This window comes from Macaca thibetana, chromosome 11, assembly GCF_024542745.1.
Source record: "Macaca thibetana thibetana isolate TM-01 chromosome 11, ASM2454274v1, whole genome shotgun sequence".
In the NCBI taxonomy this organism is placed as follows: domain Eukaryota; kingdom Metazoa; phylum Chordata; class Mammalia; order Primates; family Cercopithecidae; genus Macaca; species Macaca thibetana.
The window spans coordinates 96,441,866-96,466,199 of record NC_065588.1 but is presented as its reverse complement, the minus strand read 5'-3'; the positions used below and the strand labels follow the sequence as shown (position 1 = coordinate 96,466,199).

General features: G+C 38.7%; 1 protein-coding gene across 2 annotated transcripts in view; it reads left to right on the top strand.

Annotated features, from left to right (window-relative positions):
- BLTP3B (bridge-like lipid transfer protein family member 3B) overlaps nt 1-24,334 on the top strand; it is a 117,262-nt gene that overhangs the window by 34,047 nt on the left and 58,881 nt on the right. For both annotated transcript variants that reach the window (XM_050750111.1, XM_050750113.1), the window contains 6 exons: nt 5,076-5,238; nt 10,416-10,454; nt 11,517-11,608; nt 15,864-16,053; nt 16,899-17,039; nt 18,568-18,738. In XM_050750111.1, the coding sequence (XP_050606068.1) occupies nt 5,076-5,238; nt 10,416-10,454; nt 11,517-11,608; nt 15,864-16,053; nt 16,899-17,039; nt 18,568-18,738 (796 nt within the window). The remainder of the gene's footprint in view (nt 1-5,075; nt 5,239-10,415; nt 10,455-11,516; nt 11,609-15,863; nt 16,054-16,898; nt 17,040-18,567; nt 18,739-24,334) is intronic.

Sequence of the window (24,334 nt, the reverse complement as noted above, 5' to 3'; positions counted from 1 at the left end):
CTTAGTCTTAATAATTGTGAACACTTACTGAGTTATTACTCATATTGGGGATCATAACTAGCATTTTACATGTTTTGGGTTAATCCTTAAAACAACTCTGTGAGGCAGGTACTATTATCCCCATGTTACAGATGAGGAATCTGAGATATAGTTTAAATAGTAAGCAGTAGGTAGCATTTTACCTCTTGTTGAGATGATACTTTTTTATTTTTTTATTTTTTGAGACAGAGTCTCTCTCTCTCCCAGGCTGGAGTGCAGTGGTGCAATCTCAGCTCACTGCAACCTCTGCCCTCTGGGTTCAAGCGATTCTCCTGTCTCAGCCTCCAGAGTAGCTGAGATCCACACCCGGCTAATTTTTCTGTATTTTTAGTAGAGACAGGTTTCACCATGTTGGCCAAGCTGGTCTCGAACTCCTGACCTCAAGTGATCCAACCACTTCGGCCTCCCAAAGTCCTGGTATTACAGGCGTGAGCCACCGCGCCCGGCGGTGAGATGAGATTCTTTTTGTGTGTGTGACAGGGTCTTACTCTGTCATCCAGGCTGGAATGCAGTGGCACTATCGTGGTTCACTGCAGGCTTGACCTCCTGGGCTCAGGTGATCCTCCCACCCCAGCCTCATGGGTAGCTGGGACTACAGAAGCGTGTCACCATGGCTGGCTAAGTTTTGTATTTTTAGTAAAGATGGGGTTTTGTCATGTTACCCAGGCTGGTCTTGAACTCCTGGGCTCAAGCAATCCACTTGCCTCAGCCTCCCAAAGTTCTGGGGATTACAGGCATGAGCTCATGTGTGCCTAGCAAGCTGAGATTCTTTTTTTTTTTTCTTTCCGAGATGGAGTCTCGCTCTGTCACCAAGCTGGAGTGCAGTGGTGCAATGTCAGCTCACTGCAACCTCCGCCTCCCGGGTCCAGGCAATTCTCCTTCCTCAGTCTCCTGAGATTCTTGACTTTTTGTGCATTTATTCTCTCTTCCCTTAACCAAATTATAAATCTTTGATTATATGGACCTTTTGTTTTGTTTTGTTTTGCCCTTAAATGTTTACTTAGTACAGTGCACATAATTTAGACCCTGATAATGGTGTATTGACTGTAAAATGTATAATCTAAATCAAGTCTATTTTTTTCATTTGCTTGGAAATTTTATTGAGTTGTTAGCTATTATTTTTGTTTTTTGTTTTGTCTTTGAGACAAAGGCTTTGTCACTCAGGCCTGGAGTGCAGTGGCACAGTTATGGATCACTGCAGCCTTGACCTGCCAGGCTCAAGCGATCCTCCAAGCTCAGTCCCCTGAGTAACGGGGGCTACAGGAGTGTTCCACTATGCCTGACTAATTCTTTTTAAAATTTTTTGTAGACACAGGGTCTCACTAATATAGTGGCTCACTAATATACAGACCAGCCCAGGCTGGTCTCAAACTCTTGGGCTCAAGTGATCCTCTCGCCTTGGCCTCTCAAACTGCTGAGATTTCAGGCATGAGCCCCTGCTCCTGGCTAAATTACATATATTTTAATCCTCCTCATTTTTCACTTTTGCTATTGGCAGGCCAGTCTTTTTTGGTTTCTCTTGAACTTTTGTCTTTATAAAAGTGATACACGCTTGTTATAGAATACTTATACAGAAAAGTATAAATAAGGAGAAGTAAATCTAGGCTGGGTGTGGTGGTTCACACCTGTAATCCCGGCACTTTGGGAGGCTGAGGCAGGAGGTATCGCTTGAGCCCAGGGATTCGATATCAGCCTGAGCAACATAGTGAGTCCCTGTCTTTAAAAAATAACTAGCTGGGGCTGGGCACGGTGGCTCACGCCTGTAATCCCAGCACTTTGGGAGGCCAAGGTGGATGGACCACGAGGTCAGGAGTTAGAGACCAGCCTGACCAACATGGTGAAACCCTGTCTCTACTAAAAATACAAAAATTAGTCAGGCATGGTGGTATGTGCCTGTCGTCCCAGCTTCTCAGGAGGTTGAGGCAGGAGAATCGCTTGAATCCAGAAGGCAGAGGTTGCAGTGAGCCGAGATCGTGCCACTGCACTCCAGCCTGGGTGGCAGAGCAAGACTGTCTCACAAAAAAAAAAAAAAAAAGAACTAGCTGAGTGTGGTGGCATGTGCCCATGGTCCCAACTGCTTCAAAGGTGGAGGTTGCAGTGAGCCAAAATCAAACCACTGCACTCTAGCCTGGGCAACAGGGTGAGACCCTGTCTCAAAATAAATAAAATAAATAAACAGATTAGCTGGGTGTGGTGGTCCCAACTACTTGGAAAGCTGCGGTGGGAGTATCACCTGAGTCCAGGAGGTTGTGGCTGCAATGAGCCATGATCACACCACTGCACTCCACCCTGGACAACAGAGAGAGACTCTGTCTCAAACACAAAAACAAAAAAATCTAAAACTCCACCAGCCATAGGTAGTCATGGGATTTTATGATGCATTTTTTACATACTAGAAATTATAGCACATAATTTTGTGACTTGAATTTTCACCAAACATTATAAGCATTTCTTTATATGATTGGCAACATATATTACTTGATAAGTATGTATTAATAATATGGAGTATTATGATTAGATGGGTTATCCTTCTTGGGACATTTAGATTGTTTTCACTTTTTTTTTCTTGTAAGTATCCTTGAAATGAACATTCTTGTACATACCCAATCAAGGTATTGCCTGATTTCTTCGCTAACCATGTTTCACCTCCATGCCCATATTCCTCCATGCCCAAGACTAAGGATATATAGTCAGATGTTAGAATATATAGTCAAATGTTCTATTTTTAAGTTATTCAAATTAGTCTGTTGTCCATCCTTCCTTCCCTATAAGTATTATAGATTACAGTATTTCTGATATATTTTTCAATTCCGCTTTATATCATGTTCCCTCCCGTCTTAGAACCTTTATGCATTTTATTCCTCTGCTTGGAATACTTTCTTTCCCTACCCCGTTTTCGTCCTTGCCTAGTTAACAACTTCTCTTCCTTTAAAAGTTCCTGTTTCAGAGAAGCTCTGGATTAGAACCCCTGCTATATTCTGTCTTAGTTGTGCCATTTGATCTGTCTCACCAACTAAACTGAAAACTCCACAAGGGTAGGGACCTCAAGTGTACTGCTTCCCAGTATGTGTGTCTGCATAATGAATTCTCAATACATACTTACTGAGTGTTGTCTTCTGGCTCTAATATTCTGCCTCAGGGAAGTGGCAGGGTTTTTGTTTGCTTGTTATCTATGGCTAGGAGTGGCAGCCTATGAGAAAGTGTCATGGTATTGAATCAGGCATGATCAGAAGCAAGTGTAATACAACTCAGCATCATTGGTCAAACACATGTGTTAAATGATTGTTGTATTTCTCAGTTGACATCCTGTGAGAAGATATGAATTCACATAGAATCTGGCTCAAAAATTCTGGTTTGGAGTCACTGGAGAAACATGAGTTTATTGATTGGTATTCTTGTTGACAAGTAGGGCATGTAAATAACCCAGTACATACTATTGCTGTATATTTAATTTCCAAAAAAAGTAAAGACTAACTCTTGTTAGCCAGTAGTTTAGTTTTTTCAGCAATTTCACTTTTGAAAACGTATTTGTTGGACATAGTAATTTTTTATTTTTCAGGGTTGTTTGGAAGATAAAGTAATGTATATGAATGTATTTCAAAGTAGATGTGTAATTTATTATCATTGTTAGTTGTGATATTAGGCAAGTAAGTTCAAGTTTCTCCTTATGTTTACTCATTCAAAAATTAGGGTAAAATTAGTATAGATCCTAATAGGTTATCATGGGAACTAAATGAAGTAGTTGTGTATATATGCCAAGAGCTTGGAACACAGTAAACCCTTGGAAAATGCTCACTGTTATGTTAATTATTTCCAATCTTTTTTTTCTTTTTTTCCTGAGACAGGGTCTTGCTGTGTCACCCAGGCTGGAGTGCAGTGGCACAGTCTCAGCTCACTGCATCCTCCACCTCCTGGACTGAAGCGAAACTCCCACCTCAGCCTCCCGAGTAGCTGGGACTACAGGCATGCGCCAACACGTCCAGCTAATTTTTTTGTATTTTTAGTAGAGACCAGGTTTCACCATGTTGGCCAGGCTGGTCTTGAACTCCTGCCCTCAAGTGATCCGCCCTCCTCAGCCTCCCAAAATGCTGGGATTATAGGTGTGAGCCACCGTGTCTGGCTGCCTTTGTCATTTCTTTGTGTTACAAACATTCCAGTTATAGAGTTAATTACTTTAAAATGTACAATAAATTATTGTTGACTGTAGTCACTTTTTTTGCTGTTGAATACTATATCTGTCTTAGTCCGTTTTCACACTGCTATGAAGACATTCCTTGAGACAGTAATTTATGAAGAAAGGTTTAATTGACTCACAGTTCTGCATGGCTGGGGAGGCCTCAGGAAACTTACAATCATGGTGGAAGGTGATGGTGAAGCAAAGCACGTCTTACATGGTGGCAGAGAGAGAGAGAGAGACAGAAACTGCCAAACACTTTTAAATCATGAGATCTTGTGAGAACCCACTCCCTAACTATCATGAGAATGGCATAGGAGAAACTGCCCCCATGATCCAATCACCTCCCACCAGATCCTTCCCCTGACGTGTGGGGATTACAATTAGAGATGAGATTTGGGTGGGGACACAGAGCCAAACCATATCAGTATCGTATTCATTCTACCTAATTGTGTTTTTGTATCCACTACCCATTCCCACCCCCACTCCCCCCAACTACCCTTTCCAGCCTCTGGTAACCATCATTTCTACTCTAGATCTCCATGAGTTCAATTGTTTTAATGTTTAGCTGCCACAAATGAGGAAGAGTGTGTAAAGTTTGTCTTTCTGTGCCTGGTTTGTTTCACTTAACTGTAATGTTCTCCAGTTCCATCCATGTTGTTGCAAATGACAGGATCTCGTTCTTTTTTATGGCTGAATAATACTCCATCGTGTATATGTACCACATTTTCTTTAACCGTTTGTCATTGATGGACATTAGGTTGCATGCACTGCTATTTTTAGTGCTCTGTATATTTGAAAAAATGACTCTGGAGTGTACTAACTGACACATAAATAAATGTCAATGTATATTCTCTTTCAGATTTACCAAAAATTTATCTCCTGACAAGATAAATCTAAGTACCCTTAAAGGAGAAGGTGAACTGAAGAATTTGGAGTTAGATGAAGAAGTGCTCCAGAATATGTTGGATTTGCCGACATGGCTTGCTATCAACAAAGTTTTTTGTAATAAAGCGTCCATCAGGGTGAGACTTTGATATCTGTGGCTTGATATTTGTAGAAGGACTTTTATGTTTTCTTTCTATATTTTGGCTCTTTTTTTTTTTTTTTAAATTTATTTATTATTATTATACTTTAAGTTGTAGGGTACATGTGCATAACGTGCAGGTTTGTTACATATGTATACTTGTGCCATGTTGGTGTGCTGCACCCATCAACTTGTCATTTACATCAGGTATAACTCCCAATGCAATCCCTCCCCCCTCCCCCCTCCCCATGATAGGCCCCGGTGTGTGATGTTCCCCTTCCTGAGTCCAAGTGATCTCATTGTTCAGTTCCCACCTATGAGTGAGAACATGCGGTGTTTGGTTTTCTGTTCTTGTGATAGTTTGCTAAGAATGATGGTTTCCAGCTGCATCCATGTCCCTACAAAGGACACAAACTCATCCTTTTTGATGGCTGCATAGTATTCCATGGTGTATATGTGCCACATTTTCTTAATCCAATCTGTCACTGATGGACATTTGGGTTGATTCCAAGTCTTTGCTATTGTGAATAGTGCTGCAATAAACATACGTGTGCATGTGTCTTTATAGCAGCATAATTTATAATCCTTTGGGTATATACCCAGTAATGGGATGGCTGGGTCATATGGTACATCTAGTTCTAGATCCTTGAGGAATCGCCATACTGTTTTCCATAATGGTTGAACTAGTTTACAATCCCACCAACAGTGTAAAAGCGTTCTTAATTTTAGATAATTCTGTAAAAACATTTTTATTAATATAATTTCAAAAGAAAGATACCTTTGCATAAAGTTGTGCCTTATATTTAAAGGCATATATTAACTACTTTATAGGTCTTAATTTTTGTTTAAATGTGATTCCATTAATATTTTTAAATTATTAATTTGTTAATAATTACATCCATTTGGTACATGTTCAAAGATAGTTTTTTCTTAAGTTTTATTGTCAAATGGGACAATCTAAACTTGTAGTGAGTTGCTGGGCATGGTGGCTCACACTTGTAATCCCAGCACTTTGAAAGGCTGAGGTAGGCAAATTGCTTGAGCCCAGGAGTTTGAGACTAACCTGGGTAACATAATGAGACTGCATCTCTACTGGAAAAAAAAAAAAATAGCCCAACATAGTAGCACATGCGTCTGTAGTCCCAGCTACTTGGGAAGCTGAAGCAGGATGATCAGTTGAGTCTAGAAGGGTGAGGCTGCAGTGAGTCATGATTGTGCCACTGCACTCCAGCTTGGGTGATGGAGTGAGACCCTGTCTCAAAAAAATTTTTAAAAAGTAGTGAGTAAATACTTTTTCAAATGAAGACATGAGAACTAATAAATTTGCAGTTTTATCTCTTTTCTTCATTAGTTTCTTTTTCATTTTGAGATTTTTTTTTTTTTTTTTTTTTTGAGACAGAATCTTTCTCTGTCACCAGGCTGGACTGCAGTGGCGTGATCTCAGCTCACTGCAACCTCTGCCTCCCAGGTTCAGGCGATTCCCCTGCCTCAGCCTCCCAAGTAGCTGGGATTACAGGCACCTGCCACCATGTCTGGCTAATTTTTTTGTATTTTAGTAGAGATGGGATTTCACCATGTTGGCCAAGATGATCCTCAATCTCCTGATCTCGTGATCCACCCACCTCGGCCTCCCAGAGTGCTGGGATTACAGGTGTGAGCTACCGTGCCTGGCCCATTTTGAGAATTTTAAGGGTTTCTATTTATTGTTAGTATCATTCCTATTATTATTATTATAACTTGTTATTCTACTTACCCTTTTTTTTTTTTTTTTTTTTTTTGAGATGGAGTCTTGCTCTTGTTGCCCAGGCTGGAGTGCAGTGGCACTCTCTTGGCCCACTGCAACCTCTACCTCCCAGATTCATGCGATTCTCCTGCCTCAGCCTCCCAAGTAGCTGGAATTATAGGCACATGCCACCACACCTGGCTAATTTTCATATTTTTAGTAGAGATGGGGTTTCATCCTGTTGGCCACGCTGGTCTCAAACTCCTGACCTCAGGTGATCCACCACTTGCCTCTGCCTCCCAGCATGCTGGGATTACAGCATGAGCCACCATGCCTGACTGACTTCTACTTATCTTTAATCGTATGTCAATTTGTGTCACTTATTGGTTATTGGTCTTAAAGATGAGGCTTTATTTGAGAGTTGTCTGCTTAGTTGAAATACTGCATGCTGATTGTTCCATAAAACTAAAATTTGGGCTCCTAAGAAAAGATTATAGAAAAGTTCCTATATCCTTTGATGGTCACTTTTAATTTTTGTTCTACCCTTTGGAAACCTAAATATCTACAAAGACTTGACACTTTTCTTTTAGTAATTTTTTTCTATTTCGATAGCTTTAGAGATACAAGTGGTTTTTGTTTACATGAGTGAATTGTATAGTGGCGAAGTCTGGGATTTTAGTGCACCTGTCAGCTGAGTAGTGTACGTTGTACTCAGGAAGTAGTTTCATCCCTCACCCCTCTCCTACCTTGCCCACCTTCTGAGTCTCCAAAGTCCATTATGCTACTCTGTATGCCTTTGCATACCCATAGCTCACCTCCCACTTAAAAGAACATGTGGTATTTGGTTTTTCAATTCCTGTTACTTCACTTAATATAATGGCCTCCAGTTCTTTTCAAGTTACTACAAAAGACATTATTTTGTTCTTTTTTTTTTTTTATGGCTGAGTAGTATTCAATGGTATTTACCACATTTTCTGATCCACTCGTAGGTTGATGGGCACTTAGATTGATTCCATATCTTTGCAATTGTGCATAGCGTTGCATTAGACGTGTGTGTCTAGGTATCTTTCTTTTTTTTTTTTTTTAATAGGATCATGTTTGGAATGAGGACCAGAGTCTTTTTGATATAGTGACTTCTCTTCCTTTGGATAGATACCCACTCAGTAGTGGGATTGCTGGATCAAATGGTAGATCTACTTTTAGTTCTTTGAGAAATTTCTATATTGTTTTCTATTGAGGTTGTACTAACTTATATTCCTACCAGCAATGTATAAGCATTCCTTTCTCATCACTTCCGTGACAACAGCTATTGTTTTTCAACTTTTTAGTAATGGCCATTCTGACTGGGAAAAGGTGGTGTCTCAATGTGGTTTTAGTTTGCATTTCCCTTATGATTACTGATTTTCAGTATTTTTTCATGTGGTTGGCCATTTGTATATCTTCTTTTGCAAAATGTCTGTTCATGTGCTTGCCCACTTTTTAATAGGCTTATTTGTTTTCTTCTTGCTGATTTGTTTGAGTTCCTTGTAGATTTTGAATGTTAGTCCTTTGTCAGATGCATAATTTGTGAATATTTTCTTTGTCAGATGCATAGTTTGTGAATATTGACAATCTGTAGGTTGTCAGTTTACTCTCATGATTATTTTTTTGTTGTGTAGAAGTGTTTTAGTTTAATTAGGTGTCATTTATTTTTGTTGCATTTGCTTTTGGGGTCTCGGTCATAAATTCTTTGCCTAGGCCAATGTTCCGAAGAGTTTTTCCTAGGTTTTCTTCTAGAATTTTTATGGTTTCAGATCTTAGATTTAAAGCTTTCATTTATCTTGAGTTAATTTTTGTGTACAGTAAGAGATAGGGATCCAATTTCATTCTTCTACATGTGGCTATCCAATTTTTCCAGCACCATTTATTGAATATGGTGTCCTTTCTCCAGTTTGTGTTTTTGTATGCTTTGTCAAAGATCAGTTGATGGTTAGTATTTGGCTTTATTTCTTGCTTCTCTATTCTGTTCCATTAGCCTATGTATTTAGTTTTCCATTGGCCTGTGTATTCTGTTCAATGGAACAGAATACTTTGCTCTGTTTTGTCCCATTGGTCCATGTGCCTATTTTTATACCTGTTCCATGCTGTTTTGGTTAGTATAGACTTGCATAATTTGAAGTTGGGTAATGTGATGCCTCCAGGTTTGTTCTTTTTGCTTAGGATTGCTTTGGCTATTTGGGTTCTTTTTTGGTTCCATATGAAGTTTAGGGTTGTTTTTTCTAATTCTGTGAAAAATGATGTTGGTACTTTGAGAAGATTTGCATTGAATTTGTAGATTGCTTTGGGCAGTATGGTCATTTTCACAGTATAGATTCTTCCAGTCCACGAGCATGGAATGTATTTCCATTTGTTTATGTCATCTATGATTTCTTTCCACAGTGTTTTTAGTTCTCCATGTGGAGATCTTTCAACTCCTTGGTTAAGTATATTCCTACGTCTTTTTTTTTTGTAGTAGTAGTAGTTATTGTAAAAGGGATTAAGTTCCTGATTTGATTATCAGCGTGGTTTTTGTTGGTTTGTAGCAGTGCTAGTGATTTGTGTACGTTGATTTTGTAACCTAAACCTTACTGAATTTATTTATTAGATCTAAGAGTCTTTTGGAGGCAAAACTTGACATTTTTAGTACAGGGTATATTTCAACATTATATATTTGATGTTTCCTACATTTTATATTAATGGCCTAACTTTTGTATTTATCTTGAATATTTACAAAATGATTGCTCAGAATTCTAGGATTAAACAGGTTGTTAAATGGACAGAACACTGATTATGTTTTGCTGGGAACTCTTCGTTTAAATTATGATATTAAGATTTGTTTTAAGGATTGTTAAAAAAAAAGATATTTAAAATAACCTGAAATTGGCCAGGCGTGGTGGTGCACGCCTATAATCCCAGCACCTTAAGAGGCTGAGTTGGGTGGATCATTTGAGGCCAGGAGTTAGAGACCAGCCTAGCCACCATATCAAAAACACTGTCTATACTAAAAATACAAAAATTAGCCGGGTGTGGTGGCACTTGCTTGTAATTTCAACTACTGGGAGGCTGAGGCAGGAGAATTGCCTGAACCCAGGAGGTGGAGGTTGCAGTGAGCTGAGATCACGCCACCTCACTCCAGTCTGGGCAACAGAAAGAGACTGTCTCAAAAAAAAAAAAAAAAGAAAAGAAAAAGAAAAAAGAACTTACAATTTCTAATCAAAAGATGACAGAAGATACAGCTAGTAATAATTTCTTATATAAAATGGGTACATCTGATTTCAAAAGTATGAGTGAGTTGCTCAGTTTATTTTGTAATTTAAGAAAAGTGATTTTGTATAATTTGTTGTGTCTGTCCTATATGAATATAACACCGGTATTGATTACTGTTTACATTATTTTCTTCTTAGTGATACATCTTAAAAATTTTTCATTTGTAGATCCCATGGACAAAACTGAAAACACATCCCATCTGTTTGGTGAGTTCTGAAGCCTCTTTAGAAATAAACATTTTTATATATACATTATCTAGCTACTCTGTTCATAGTAAACTTTTGTTTCATGGACATATAGTCTGGATTTTTTACCAGTTAGCTTTCATTTTATTTTGATAGGACTCAGATTTTTCATCCTTTAAATGAGAAGTTTTAACGTTAAAGTAGGAGCATCTTTAAAGTGTTTCAGGTCTAGAATACTATGTTCTAAATTGGCATAGTATTTTATTGCATCATTTAACTCTTTGTTGATGTACTGTGGGATTATTCTTTCAATAACATTTGATCCAGACTGTCTTTGTTTCTCCTTTTACTGATCTAGTAAATTATGAAATATGTTCTTTAATATACTTTGCTTTTTAAGGAAAGTTGAAGAAAATCAATCATTTGTTCGTTCATTCATTTAAAAAATATAATGATCAAGAACATGAATAAAACAAGACAGTTTCAAATAATAATAAATGCTGTATGTGAAATAGAGAATGAAGAATGACTGGAGTTGTGTTAGTGATGACTATTAAGGACATTAGATCTTTCTTCAAGGAAAAAAGTATCACCCTGAGAAAGAACTTTTTCCATTATGGGGGTGTTTATTTTTTTCACATTTCCTGCTTATTTTATATTTCCCATAGTTTTGTGTCTCATAGCTCAGATCTTAGATTGTAATAAGCTTTTGGGGGTAGTTCAATCCTATTTATTAAAATATAATTTTATCAATGAATATATCTGGGAGTAGAAATTCTGTTTTCATGAAATCTGATGATTTCAGTAGTTAATGGCTATGTCTTGATTCCTCCCCGCTCCATACATCTGTAATACACACAGTTTTTCCACTAGATAATAAATGCCTTGAGAACGGAGTGAGTGCTTTGTGTTTTTTTGGCATTTGTCTTTTTAGACCTGTAAAGAGACACTTAAATGACTCTGCTCACTTACTGTTTACTTTCTTCCTAAGGAAAAATGAAAGAGAAAATAATCTTACATAATACTTTAATAATATACATAAAATAAAGAATCTAATTGTTTACATTTTAACGTTTTTATTAGTCCCTGGATAAAGTAATAATGGAAATGAGTACATGTGAAGAACCAAGAAGCCCTAATGGCCCATCGCCAATTGCAACTGCTTCAGGACAAAGGTAAGCTACTTCTGTTCATCTGCATGACTGCCAAAGGGAGTTATTTTCTATAGTCAACTCCGTTATTGACAGTAACAGTACATTTAAAAAAAAAAAAAAAAGCCTTAACCTCAAATTGCCTCTATTTCAGTCAGCTCTCCCATCAAACATTTTGCAGTTTTAGTTATATACATTGCAAAGTTGCAGATTTGACTTTTAACTTCCTTTATTCATCTTGTTTTCCTTGCTATTATTAAATAATAGTGATTAATGGCAGAGCAGCAGCAGAAAATGGAAGCAGAAGAATTTAGGCATTCTATAAATAAGAGAGCCTCTGATCAGTTTCTCTGCATATCATTTTGTGTGCATCAGTGGAACTTTTATGACTCTTAAGAATTAAGTTGGGAGGCCAGGAGTGGTGACTCATGCCTGTAATCCTATCACTTTGGGAGGCCGAGGTGGGTGGATTGCCTGAGCTCAGGAGGTTGAGACCAGCCTGGGCAAAACGATGAAACCCTGTCTCTACTAAAATACAAAAAACTTTATGGGCATGGCGCTGTGCACCTATAATCCCAGTTACTTGGGAGGCTGAGACAGGAGAATTGCTTGAACCTGAGAGGCAGAGGTAGTAGTGAGCCAAGATTGTGCCATTGCACTAGAGCCTTGGCGTGCAATGGCAAGACTGTCTCGAAGGAAAAAAAAAAAAAGAATTTAGTTGGGCTTGGTGCAGTGGTCCACGCCTGTAATCCCAGCACTTTGGGAGGCTGAGGTGGGCGGATCACCTGAGGTCAGGAGTTTGCAACAAGCTTGACCAACATGGTGAAACCCCGTCTCTGCGAAAAATACAAAAATTAGCTGGGCGCGGTGGTATCCGCCTGTATTCCCAGCTACTGGGGAGGCCAAGGCAGGAGAATTGCTTGAACCTGGGAGGTCAAGGCTGCAGTGAGCTGAGCTTATGCCACTGCACTCCAGCCTGTGTGATGGAGAGAGACTCTGTCTCAAAAAAAAAAAGAGTTAAGTTGATGCCTTAAATTATAGACCTTTTGGGTGACTCTAAAATTCATTAAGTTTAAGATGTTTTTGCTTTCCACAGGTTATATTTTGATAGATGAAAATCGGATACTAATAAAGCAGAAGTATGGGGACCATTTCATAAAGCTTTTTTGAAATGTTAGAAGCTATTAAAAATTTTTTAAAAATATATTGTCTGCTTTTTTGCACTCAGTTAAATTTCGATCTAGTACTATACATGATTTTCCTGCAACAGGATTTCTGCATTATTTTTGCATTCACATCAGTTGTTCACATAGATTTTTAATGTGATTGATGCCTCTTTGTGTTGCGTCAAATGGCAGCTCTGAACATGTGTAGTATTCTAGGTGTTATGTAAAACCGTTGATAAAACTTTTCTTGAGGGTGAATACATTCATGTGTGTACACAGACACACACTCACTCACTGCTCTTTTACAAAGGTTGAGCCACCTTTATGTTAGTGCATGCCATGAGAATACCTACAGTGCATGCCATGGGAATCTAATGGTGATTCATTCCACCATTAGATTTATCAGATGTGCAGGTTTATCATATGTGCAGTTTATATTTGGACTACAGATATTAGTGACTGGGAAAAGAGCTTTCATGTTAACTTCTTTGTAATGTAGCATCATCCAGCAACTTCAGATTTTACAGGTTCAATTATGATTCCAGGTTTCATAGAATAGTTGTTGGCCTTTAGGTTGGCTAGAGTCAGAAAGAACTAAAATGAATCATTTTGTCCTTGTGTGCTTAGTATAGTCGATAGTGTCCTAATTCTTGTTTTTATAGTATCATAAGCTTTATAATTTTGACTTTGTAATCATGTGATGATTTAAACTATTTAAATCATCCTCATATTTTGATACATGGCAGAGTGGTTAATCTGTTTCAGCATTTTTCATACTTGCCTGATTGTAACAGTCATTTAGAGTGCTTATTAAATCTACAAAGTCTCTGAAGCTCCTTTTCTTGAATTTCTGATTTAGTAGGTCTGGAATGGATATCAAGAGAATGAATACATTCATTGAGTGGTGTTCAGAGTAAAAAAAAAATGGAATATGAATATGTATTTTTGGGTCTCACTCCGTTGCCCAGGCTGGAATGCAGTGGCACGATCTTGGCTCACTGCAGCCTTGACCTCCCAAGCTCAATCGATCCTCCCAACTCAGCCTCCCAAGTAGTTGGGACTACAGGTGCGAGCCACCATACCTGGCTTGTTTTTTGTATTTTTTGTAGAGATGGGGGTCTCCCTCTGTTGCCCAGGCTGATTTTAACTCCTGGGCTCAAGCAGTCCTCCTCCCTTTGCCTCTCAAAGTACTTGGATTATAGATGTGAGCTACTGTGCCCAGCCAAAAAGTCTTTTACATTTTTAAGAAGGGTATTTAAAAAAAAAATTGTGCAGCTCTGAGAACCAGAAAAGGTTTAGAGAGTGAGAAGAGTGTTTTTTTTTTTTTAATTATTTTTTATTTTATTTTTTTAGACAAGGTCTCACTCTGTTGCCCAGGCTGGAGTGCAGTGGTGCCATCTCAGCTCACTGCAACCTCCACCTCCCATACTGAAGTGATCCTCTCAGCTCAGCCTCCGAAGTAGCTGGGACTACAGGCACGTGCCACCATGCCCAGTTAACTTTTTTGTGTTTTTAGTAGAGACGGGATTTCTCCTTGTTGGTCAGGCTGGTCTCCAACTCCTGGGCTAAAGTGATCCACCTACCTTGGCCTCCCACAGTGCTAGGATTACAGGTGAGAGCCACCATGCCTGGCTGAGAATAGCATTTTTTTTTTTTTATGACTTATGTCTAACTAGACTAGATTGTTGTGTTTGAGGTTTGTTTTCCTTTTTTTTTTTTTTTGAGATGGAATCTCTGTCACCCAGGCTAGACTGCAGTGGCACAATCACAGCTCACTGCAGCCTCAACCTCCTAGCCTCAAGTGATCCTCCCACTTCAGCTTCCCAAGTAACTGGGACCACAGACATGCACCATCATGTCCAGCTAATAAATTAATCAATTAGTTAATTAATTTTGAAACAACGTCTCACTCTGTTGCCGAGGTTAGGGTACAGTGGTTCCATCTCAGCTCACTGCAACCTCTGCCTCCTGGGCTCAAGAGATCCTCCCACTGCAGCCTTGTGAGTATCTGGGACCATAGGCGAGTGTTACCATGCTCAGCTAATTTTTAAATTTTCTACAGAGATGAGGTCTCTCTGTGTTGCCCAGGCTGGTCTTGAACTCCTAGATTCAAGTGGCCTCCCAAAGTGCTGGGATTACAGGCATGAGCTACCATGTGTGGCCTTTTAAAATATTTTGTGGAGACAGGGATCTTGCTATATTGCCCAGGCTGGTTTCGAACTCCAGGTTCAAGAGATCCTCCTCCCTTGGCCTCCCAAAATGCTGAGATTACAGGCGTGAGCCACCATGCCCAGCTTAGATTATTGTTTTAATAAAAAACATTTATTTTTTTCAATATAAAAATGAATGATAAGCTGGGCCTGGTGGCTCACGCCTGTAATCCCATCACTGTGGGAGGCCAAGGTGGGCAGATCACCTGAGGGCCAATATGGTGAAACCCCATCTCTACTAAAAATCCACAAAATTAGCCAGGTATGGTGGTGTGTGCCTGTAATTCCAGCTACTCTGGAGGCTGAGGCACAAGAATTGCTTGAACCTGGGAGGTAGAGGTTGCAGTGAGCTGAGATCATGCCACTGCACTCCAGTCTAGGTGACAGAGTTGAGACTCTGTCTCAGAAAAATAATAATAATAATAATAATAATAATATGGTGTTGTGCATATTATCTGTCTGTCTGTCTATCTATCTATCTATCTATCTATCTATCTATCTATCTATCTATCTATATTTTTAGAAAGAGTCTTTCTCTGTCACCCAGGCTGGAATGCAGTGTTGTGATCTCAGCTTACCGCAACCTCCACCTCCTGTGTTCAGGTGATTCTCGTGCCTCAGTCTCCCAAGTAGCTGAGATTACAGGCATATGCCACTGTGCCCAGCTAATTTTGTGTGTGTGTGTGTGTGTGTTTTTTTTTTTTTAGTAGAGATGGGGTTTCACTGTGTTGGCCAGCCTGGTCTTGAACTCCTGGCCTCAAGTAATCTGCCTGCCTCAGCCTCCCAAAGTGCTAGGATTACAGGTGTGAGCCACCATCCCCGACCAGCAATGTGCAAATATTAATAGAACTTTTAAAAATTAGTTTTGTCATTAATGTATTTTATTTTACTTTCTTTTTCCAGTGAATACAGCTTTGCTGAAAAAGTAGTTGAGGGAATTACTGTTTCTGTAAATTCTATAGTCATCAGAATTGGAGCAAAAGCCTTCAATGCTTCATTTGAACTTTCTCAGCTTCGGATCTATAGTGTAAATGCACACTGGGAACATGGAGATTTAAGATTTACTCGTATTCAGGATCCACAGAGAGGAGAGGTAACATTTTTTTTCTTTCTTTTTCAAATGTTTCATGTAGTGACAAGTAAAAGAGAACGATTAAAGAAATCACATCTCATGGTTGCCTTTTACCTTTGCATTTCTCTATATTACTTTTTTTGGGGAGGGTGCGGGGGAGACAGGGTTTCACTCTGTAGCCCAGGCTGGAGTGCAGTGGCGCAGTCACGGCTCACTGCAGCCTTGACCTCCCTGGGCTCAGGTGATCCTCCCACCTCAGCATCTTGAGTAGCTGGGACTAAAGGCATGTACTACTGCACCTGCCTAATTTTTGTATTTTTGGTAGAGACAGGGTTTTGCTATGTTGCCCAGTCTGGTCTTATACTCCTGGGCTCAAGCTGTCCACCTGCCTTGGCCTCCCATAGTGCTGGGATTACAGGCCTGAACCATTGCACCCAGCTCTCTGTATTACATTTAATCATTCAGTTACAAAATGTGCACATTTTAATGCTTTTACTGTAGTAAATCTTTCCATTTAAAGCCCTATTTTAACTTCTCAGCTACTCAGAATTGAATTTTTTAATTCCCCAAACTAAAATATGTTGTTTAGTTCTTTCTTGGTAACATGATTTAATGCATTTGCGCCTTACATTAACTGAATTGCTTAGAATAAAAGCATTAACAGCTTTACATATGATGAATATGAATATGAAGATGTGTAATTGACTTTGATGGAATAATACAATTTACAAAAATAAAAACGTGAATATATCTAAAATGTCATTTGAAAATTAATTGAGAATATACATTTGCTTTGTTTTTAAACTACATTTTTCTCATTCTGTTTTGTATGAGTAAGTGAAGTTAAATCTCTGTGTTCTCCTTAGGTTTTGACTTTTAAAGAAATAAATTGGCAGATGATAAGAATAGAGGCAGATGCCACCCAAAGTTCACATCTTGAAATTATGTGTGCTCCTGTTCGATTAATAACCAACCAATCAAAAATCAGAGTCACACTTAAAAGAAGGGTGAGTCAACAAGATTACATTTTGGATTCATGTGTTAACTCTTGGATTTGACTTTTCGATTTGCGTGTTAACTATTAGTTAACTATAGGAAATTTTAAATAATGTCTTAGGTGAAATATTGGCATACTACCAGTGGCATATTAAAATAATGCAAAATAAAAGGAGGTATGGTTACTCAGATAATATTTATAGAAAACTGGTATAATGTTCTTCAGTCTTAGGTTTAATAGATTTTTCGAAGGTTTTTTGTTGTTGTTTTTATTTTTATCTTATTTTGTTTTTTTTTTGAGGTGAGCTCTCACTGTATTGCCTGGTCTTGATTGCGGTGTCATGATCAAGGTTCACTGAAGCCTTGACTTCCCAGGCTTAAGTGATTGTCCCACTTCAGCTTCCCAAGTAGCTGGGATTACAGGCATGCACCACCATACCTGAATAATTTTTTAAGTTATTTGTAGAGATGAGATCTCATTGTATTGCCCAGACTGGTCTTGAGCTCCTGGACTTACGTGATTCTCCTGCCTCTGCCTTATTTTTATTTTTATTTTTGGAGATGGGGTCTTGCTGTGTTGCCCAGGCTGGAGTGCAGTGGCACAGTCCTAGCTCACTGCAGCCTCAAACTCCTGGGCTCAAGGGATCCTCCTGCTTTAGCCTCCCAAGTAGCTGAGACTACAGGCATGCACCACCATGCCTAGCTAATCTGTAATTTTTTTTGTAGAGACAGGGTCTCACTATGTTGTCCAGGCTGGTCATGAATTCCTGGCTTCAAGCAGTCCTTCTGTCTTGACCTCCCAAAGTGCTGGTATTATGGGTGTGAGCCACGATGCCTGGCCTAAACATTTTTATTTTTGGTAAATTGAATATATTTCTCAGTTGCCAAATATTTGTTGAACATTTACTGTCTTATAAATTTCATTTCTTCTATTGAGTCTTTGAATACAAGTAATTATATAATTTATCAGCTATAAATGCAAAATTAAGTTATATAAGTGCTATATAATTTGTACAAGGATTTGTCTGTCTTTTGTTACCACTGCTTCTCTAGTAGTAGGAGATATTCCTTTCATATTATAGGAACTCAGTAAATACTACCTTTTTTTTTTTTCTTTGGAGACAGAGTTTCCCTCTGTCACCCAGGCTGGAGTGCAATGGCATTGTCTCCACTCACTGTAACCTCTGCCTCCTGGGCTCAAGCAATTCTGCCTCCACCTCCCAAGTAGCTGGGATTACACAGGTGTCCACCACCACACCTGGCTGATTTTTGTATTTTTAGTAGCGACAGGTTTCCACCATGTTGGCCAGGCTGGTCTCGACCTCCTGACCTCAGGTGATCCACCTGCCTTGGCCTCCCAAAGTGCTGAGATTACAGGCATGAGCCACCATGCCCGGCCAGTAAATACTTCTTGTATGAAGGAAGAATCCATATTTAATTCTATTCAAAAAGGTTTTGAAAACATTTTTTGAATACAAATGTATTACAAGGTTTATATCTTGGCTTAATTTTATAAAACATTTTTTTTCCCCCCTACAGTTAAAGGACTGCAATGTCATAGCAACGAAGTTAGTTCTAATATTGGATGACTTATTATGGGTTTTAACTGATTCCCAGTTGAAAGCTATGGTACAATATGCAAAGTCTCTTAGTGAAGCAATAGAAAAATCAACAGAACAAAGGAAGAGTATGGCTCCTGAACCTACACAGGTATGCTGTAAAATTAACAGGAAAAATACTTACTTTACATGAAAGTAGTTTAAAAATTAGAAGGATTTGTTGGTATTTTCTTTAAGAAACAGATTGTGAGGCTTTGAGTACAAGAATCTTCTTTATCTAGATATCTTCTATGTAATTTTATATAAGTAGTAGCTATATGAAAACATATTAAATGTATTCGTATCTGTTAGTGATTATTTTGTTTAGAGCTCTGTATTAGGCACTAAAGTTAATGATGACATAAAGGTATTTGATGTTTTAATACCTCTGTTTAGGAAGTTAAAAGAATACAGTTTTAGAACTACTAAAGTAAAAGCAAATGAGGAAAATCCTGGGTAATTATAGGCAAGAGAGGACATGTGAGAGTTAATTGTGCAGAGAATCAAAGCTGTAAGGAATTGCTAAAATTGAACACAAAACTTCTGTTGGAGTTGTCTGGCTGGGGCAAGAACAGGGACAAGCATAATGAGCTATTTATCACCTTCTTAAAAGTGATTATTAGTTTGTATGGAGCATTATTAGTTGGTATGGAGAGGAAAAGTTTTTCTAGTCTTTCCCAGTAGTAAGTTCTGAGTACCAGTACATCAAGGTCTTTATAGAAGAGACAATGATGATTATAATGGATAATATTTTTAATAATTTTAGGCAAAGTATAAATGAATTTTTATATCTACCTCTAGTAAAAACTTAACTAGATATTATAAAATTATACACCTATGAAGCTCTTTCCTTGGAAACAGTATTATATATCTCAGATATATAGCTTGTTGGTGATCCAGCTTTGTACATGGGAATGGCATACATTTAGGCTTTCTTTGTTTTTTGAGACAGAGTCTCTCTTTAGCTCAGCCTGGAGTTCAGTGGCACAATCTCAGCTCACTGCAACCTCCGCCTCTCAGGTTCAAGTGATTTTTGTGCCTCAGCCCCCCACATAGCTGGGACTACGGGTCAAGTGCCACCTCTCCCAGCTAATTTGTTCTGTAATTTTGTTAGAGACGGGCTTTCATTGTGTTGACTATGCTGGTCCCGAACTCCTGGTCTCAAGTGATCTGCCCATCTCGACCTCCCAAAGTGCTGGGATTACAGGTGTGAGCCACCACACCCGGCCTAGGCTTTCAATGAATATCACATTGGCATTATCTATTACCTGCCTACTATGTCCTGAGGTGCAGGGGTAGACACTATGATGTAAAAATGAATATCATCTGACCCTGGCCTGAAGGACCTAGAGTAGAAGAGTGAGTTAAATATGAAACAGATCTTTGTAGGTGGGAGACAGGGGCTCATGTCTGTAATCCCAGCACTTTGGGAGGCTGAGGCAGGAGGTTTACTTGAGACCAGTAATTCAAGACCAGCCTGGGCAATATATTGAGTCCCATCTCTACAAAAATTTAAAAATCACCCAAGTGTGGTGGTGGTACCTGCAGTCCTTAGCTACTTGGGAGACTGAGGCAGGAGGATTATTTGAACCCAAGAGGTCAAGCCATTGCAACACTGCACTTCAGCCTGCGTAACAGAGTGAGATCTGTTTCCAAAAAAAAAAAAAAAACCAAACAAATCCCCAAATCATTGTAGTTCAACATAAATGTTAGCATGAAGAAGTAAGGGAAAGGGTTCTGTGTAGGGACTACAGAAACACAGAGAGGTTTTAATTAATTGCTTGCAGGGTGTGGAAAGGTTTCACAAAGAGGTTAATGAATTATGTCTTAGAAATAGCAGTTCACAGGCAGACATGGGGAAAAGGTATTTCAGAAGACACAATAGAATCTGCAGAAATATCGTACTTTTAAAGAACATGATATTTTCTGATAAAGATAAGAAATCTGGTGTTACTAGAGTAGTGTTTTTAGGAGTGAGGTTCAAATGCCTCAGGATATATTACAGTTTTCCAAGTTTTATATTTTAAAGAAATTGAGTTCCACACATTCCACCTTGATGTATATTCTTTCTTAAACTTGATCTGCCGGAGAATATGGTTGCATTAAGATGTCAGACTGGTTTTCCCTTTCCATAATGACTCTAATCCTACTTTATAAATGAAAGACATTATTATTCATCCTCAGTCTTACTAGGATTTGAACAGAAAGGGTTTGTAAAAACCCCTCTGGGAAACAAGATAGAGTGGCAATTTGAAATATTGCTATTCATGTTGGAAATTAATGGCTGTAATGACAAAGGAACAAACCAGGTGATTTTTAGTTGTTTTCAACACATGTGTAGGAAGATCAAATAATTGTCAGCCATTAGAGATTATTAAAATAATTTTTTATAGTAGATCACTTTGTGAATCCTGGCAGGTAACTCAAAGGCATTGAAAGAATCAAGTCACATGGCTAAAACAAAACTGCTTTCCTTCCAATCTATCTATGTGAACGAGGTTTTCTAGAGCCTGTAGTCATAAAAACAAATAAACAGATATAGAAGTGAAGGTGAACTCTACCAATAAATTATCCATGAGGTATCTGCAGAATTCTCTGGGGGACCTGATTTTAAACATTTGGCAAACCACTGGGCTCTAACATAGAATAGTTTTCTTGGACTGGTAGCCTGAGTTGAAACAAAAGTTTGCAGTGAATGAAACATGTTGTATAATGTATTGAAGAATTTGGACATTTTCCTGTGGGCATTTGGGAGCCAGTGGAAGTTTTTAAGTAAGTTGAGGATAAGGAAGAGAGAAAAGTTGAGAACTTTAGAATGATAGTTGGTAGTACCATTAGCCAATAAGGAAAGGCAGAAGAAGGAAGTAGGTTTGATTAAGGGAGGTGAGGGTAAGAAAAGTCATTTTGAATCTGAAAAAGTATGAGGAAAGAAGTATAGGAGAGTATTTTACAATATTACCATCATAGACATAAATACTATTCTGTTAAGGCTTGCAAGGAAGATTTTGGTAGCTTAGGTTGTGATTAACAGAGATGGTGGTCGTAGTTAAAGACTGATAGATTGAATGTTGATATTACTATCTAGCTCTTATATGTGGATATGTTTATATAAAATGGAATATGGATTGGAAAACTAGATACATGGACAAAATTCTGTAATCTCACTATGCTAATAAAACCTGTGCTACCATTTTGAGGTATTTTCTTACAGCTTTTTGCCCCAGCATATGTACTTTTTCCTAGTTGTAGTTAGTGGGCATATGCGAGTTTCTTCCATATCTTTAGTCTTTGAAGCTATTATGTTTTGTTGCTCCATAGTATTTTATAGTGGATATACTTAACCGTTACCATAGAATTGCTTTCTTGGGTAGTAGTTATCATGTCACTACTTCAGATATCACACAGAATGTCCTAATCTGATTATTTCAGGTCCCAAGACAGCGTGTCAGAAAGTGAGTTAGTTAAACAGTGTTTCTTTGCTCATCTTTACAACTAGGCAGTTGTTTTCTATTATAAGTATTTGCTTAGCTTCATTTTATTCTTCTCTAGAAGAGAAAGAAGACTATTTTGAAAATTAAGAGTTGTTAACATTATTAATAGGGGCTAGGTGCAGTGTAATCCCAGCCCTTTGGGAGACTGAGGCGGGCGGATCTTTTGAGGTCAGAAATTCAGGACCAGCCTGGCCAACATGGTAAAACCCCGCCTGTACTAAAAATACAAAAATTAGCCAGGCATGTTGGTGGGATCCCAGCTACTCAGGAGGCTGAGGCAGGATGATCGCTTGAACCTGGGAGGCGGAGGTTGTTGCAGTGAGCTGAGATTGCGCGACTGCACTCTGTCCTGGGGAGTCTTGACTCCATCTGAAAAAAAAAAAAAACAAGATTTGGCCGGGCGCTGTGGCTCACGCCTGTAATCCCTGCACTTTGGGAGGCCGAGGCGGGTGGATCACCTGAGGTCAGATCAAGACCATCCTGGCTATCACGGTGAAACCCTGTCTCTAACTAAAAACAAAAAAATTAGCTGGGCGTGGTAGTGGGTGCCTATACTCCCAGCTACTTGGCAGGCTGAGGCAGGAGAAAGGTGTGAACGCGGGAGGCGGAGCTTGCAGCGAGCCCAGATTGCACCAGTGCACTCCAGTCTGGGTGACAGAGCGAGACTCCCATCTCAAAAAAAAAAAAACAACAAAAAACGAAATACAAAATTAGGGGCCAGGAACTGTGGCTCACGCCTGTAATCCCAGCACTTTGGGAAGCCAAGGTGGGCGGATCTGAAGGTCAGGAGTTCGAGACCAGCCTGGCCAACGTGGTGAAACCCGTCTCTACTAAAAAAATACAAAAATTAGCCAGGCGTGGTAGCAGGCGTCTGTAGTCCCAGCTACTTGAGAGGCCGAGGCAGGAGAATCTCTTGAACTGGGACGCAGAGGTTGCAGTGAGCCACGATCGTGCCACTACACTCCAGCCTGGGCGACAGAGTAAGATTCTGTCTCAAAAAAAAAAAAAAAGCAGGGCGTGATGGTGCACGCTTGTAATCCCAGCTACTTGGGAGGCTGAGACAGGAGAATCGCTTGAACCCGGCAGGCAGACGTTGCATTGAGCCGAGATCATGCCATTATACTCCAGCCTGGGTAATAGAGTGAGACTTTGCCTCAAAAAAAAAAGGATTATTCATGAGGCAGAGAGCTTATAGTGGCTATTTTTTTTTCTTCCAGAAATAACACCTGAAAACCTGACTTTTACCATAGTATTAAGAAAAAGGTTTGTAGGGAGATTAATGTTTATATTTTTATTTTTGTCAGTATTTATCTTGATGAAGAGAGAAAACATAATGAAAGAAGTACTAGAGAGTATTTTAAATAGCACCATCATAGACATAAATACAGTCTTGTTATAGCTTTGAAAATGGGAATAGCAGTTTAACAATTAATTCAGTTTGACATCAGTTTAACAATTAATTCATAAAAAGTTTTCTGGAGTCTATAGTATTTAACGTTTTACAGCTATATTTCACCTTTCTGTTTACTTACTGTGGGCTGCAATCATTTGCATGAAGAGATTCTCATTTACTAAGTATACTTTGCAGTTCTTTTACAGTATGATCATAGTTCTTCATAGATGTAATATATGTAAATATATATACATACAAAATACGTATACTTTGATTTTCTTTAACTATCTTCCATTAATAACTTGTTCTAAATTTGAACATTGTTAATTTTTAAAGTGGACAATTTGGTCTCCTTTATCATAATTATAAAAATTCATGTACAGTTTTGTGGCTCATATGTCAGATAATCTTACATTATAGTTATGTATACAAAATCATTTTAGGCTATTAGAGGTTCATATATATTTTTATATGTCAACAGTGTTCTATAGTATTTTTCTTTAGGGAGAAAAATATTTGAACTCACAGCCTATTTATAAATCCTGTCTCCTTTCTGGCTTCTTTAGTTATTCAAGTTGAAAGGACATACCACATTATTTTAGGAGAGGCACCAGAGCACTTAGAGTACTAAATAATATCACATGGACTTCTACAAAGATGTGCTACGGGCTATCCAATTAGTCTCTTTTCAGACTGCTGATAAAGACATAACTGAGACAGGGTAATTTACAAAAGAAAGAGGTTTAATTGGACTTGCAGTTCCATGTGGCTAGGGCAGCCTCATAATCATGGTGAAAGACAAGGAGGATCAAGTCCCATTTTAC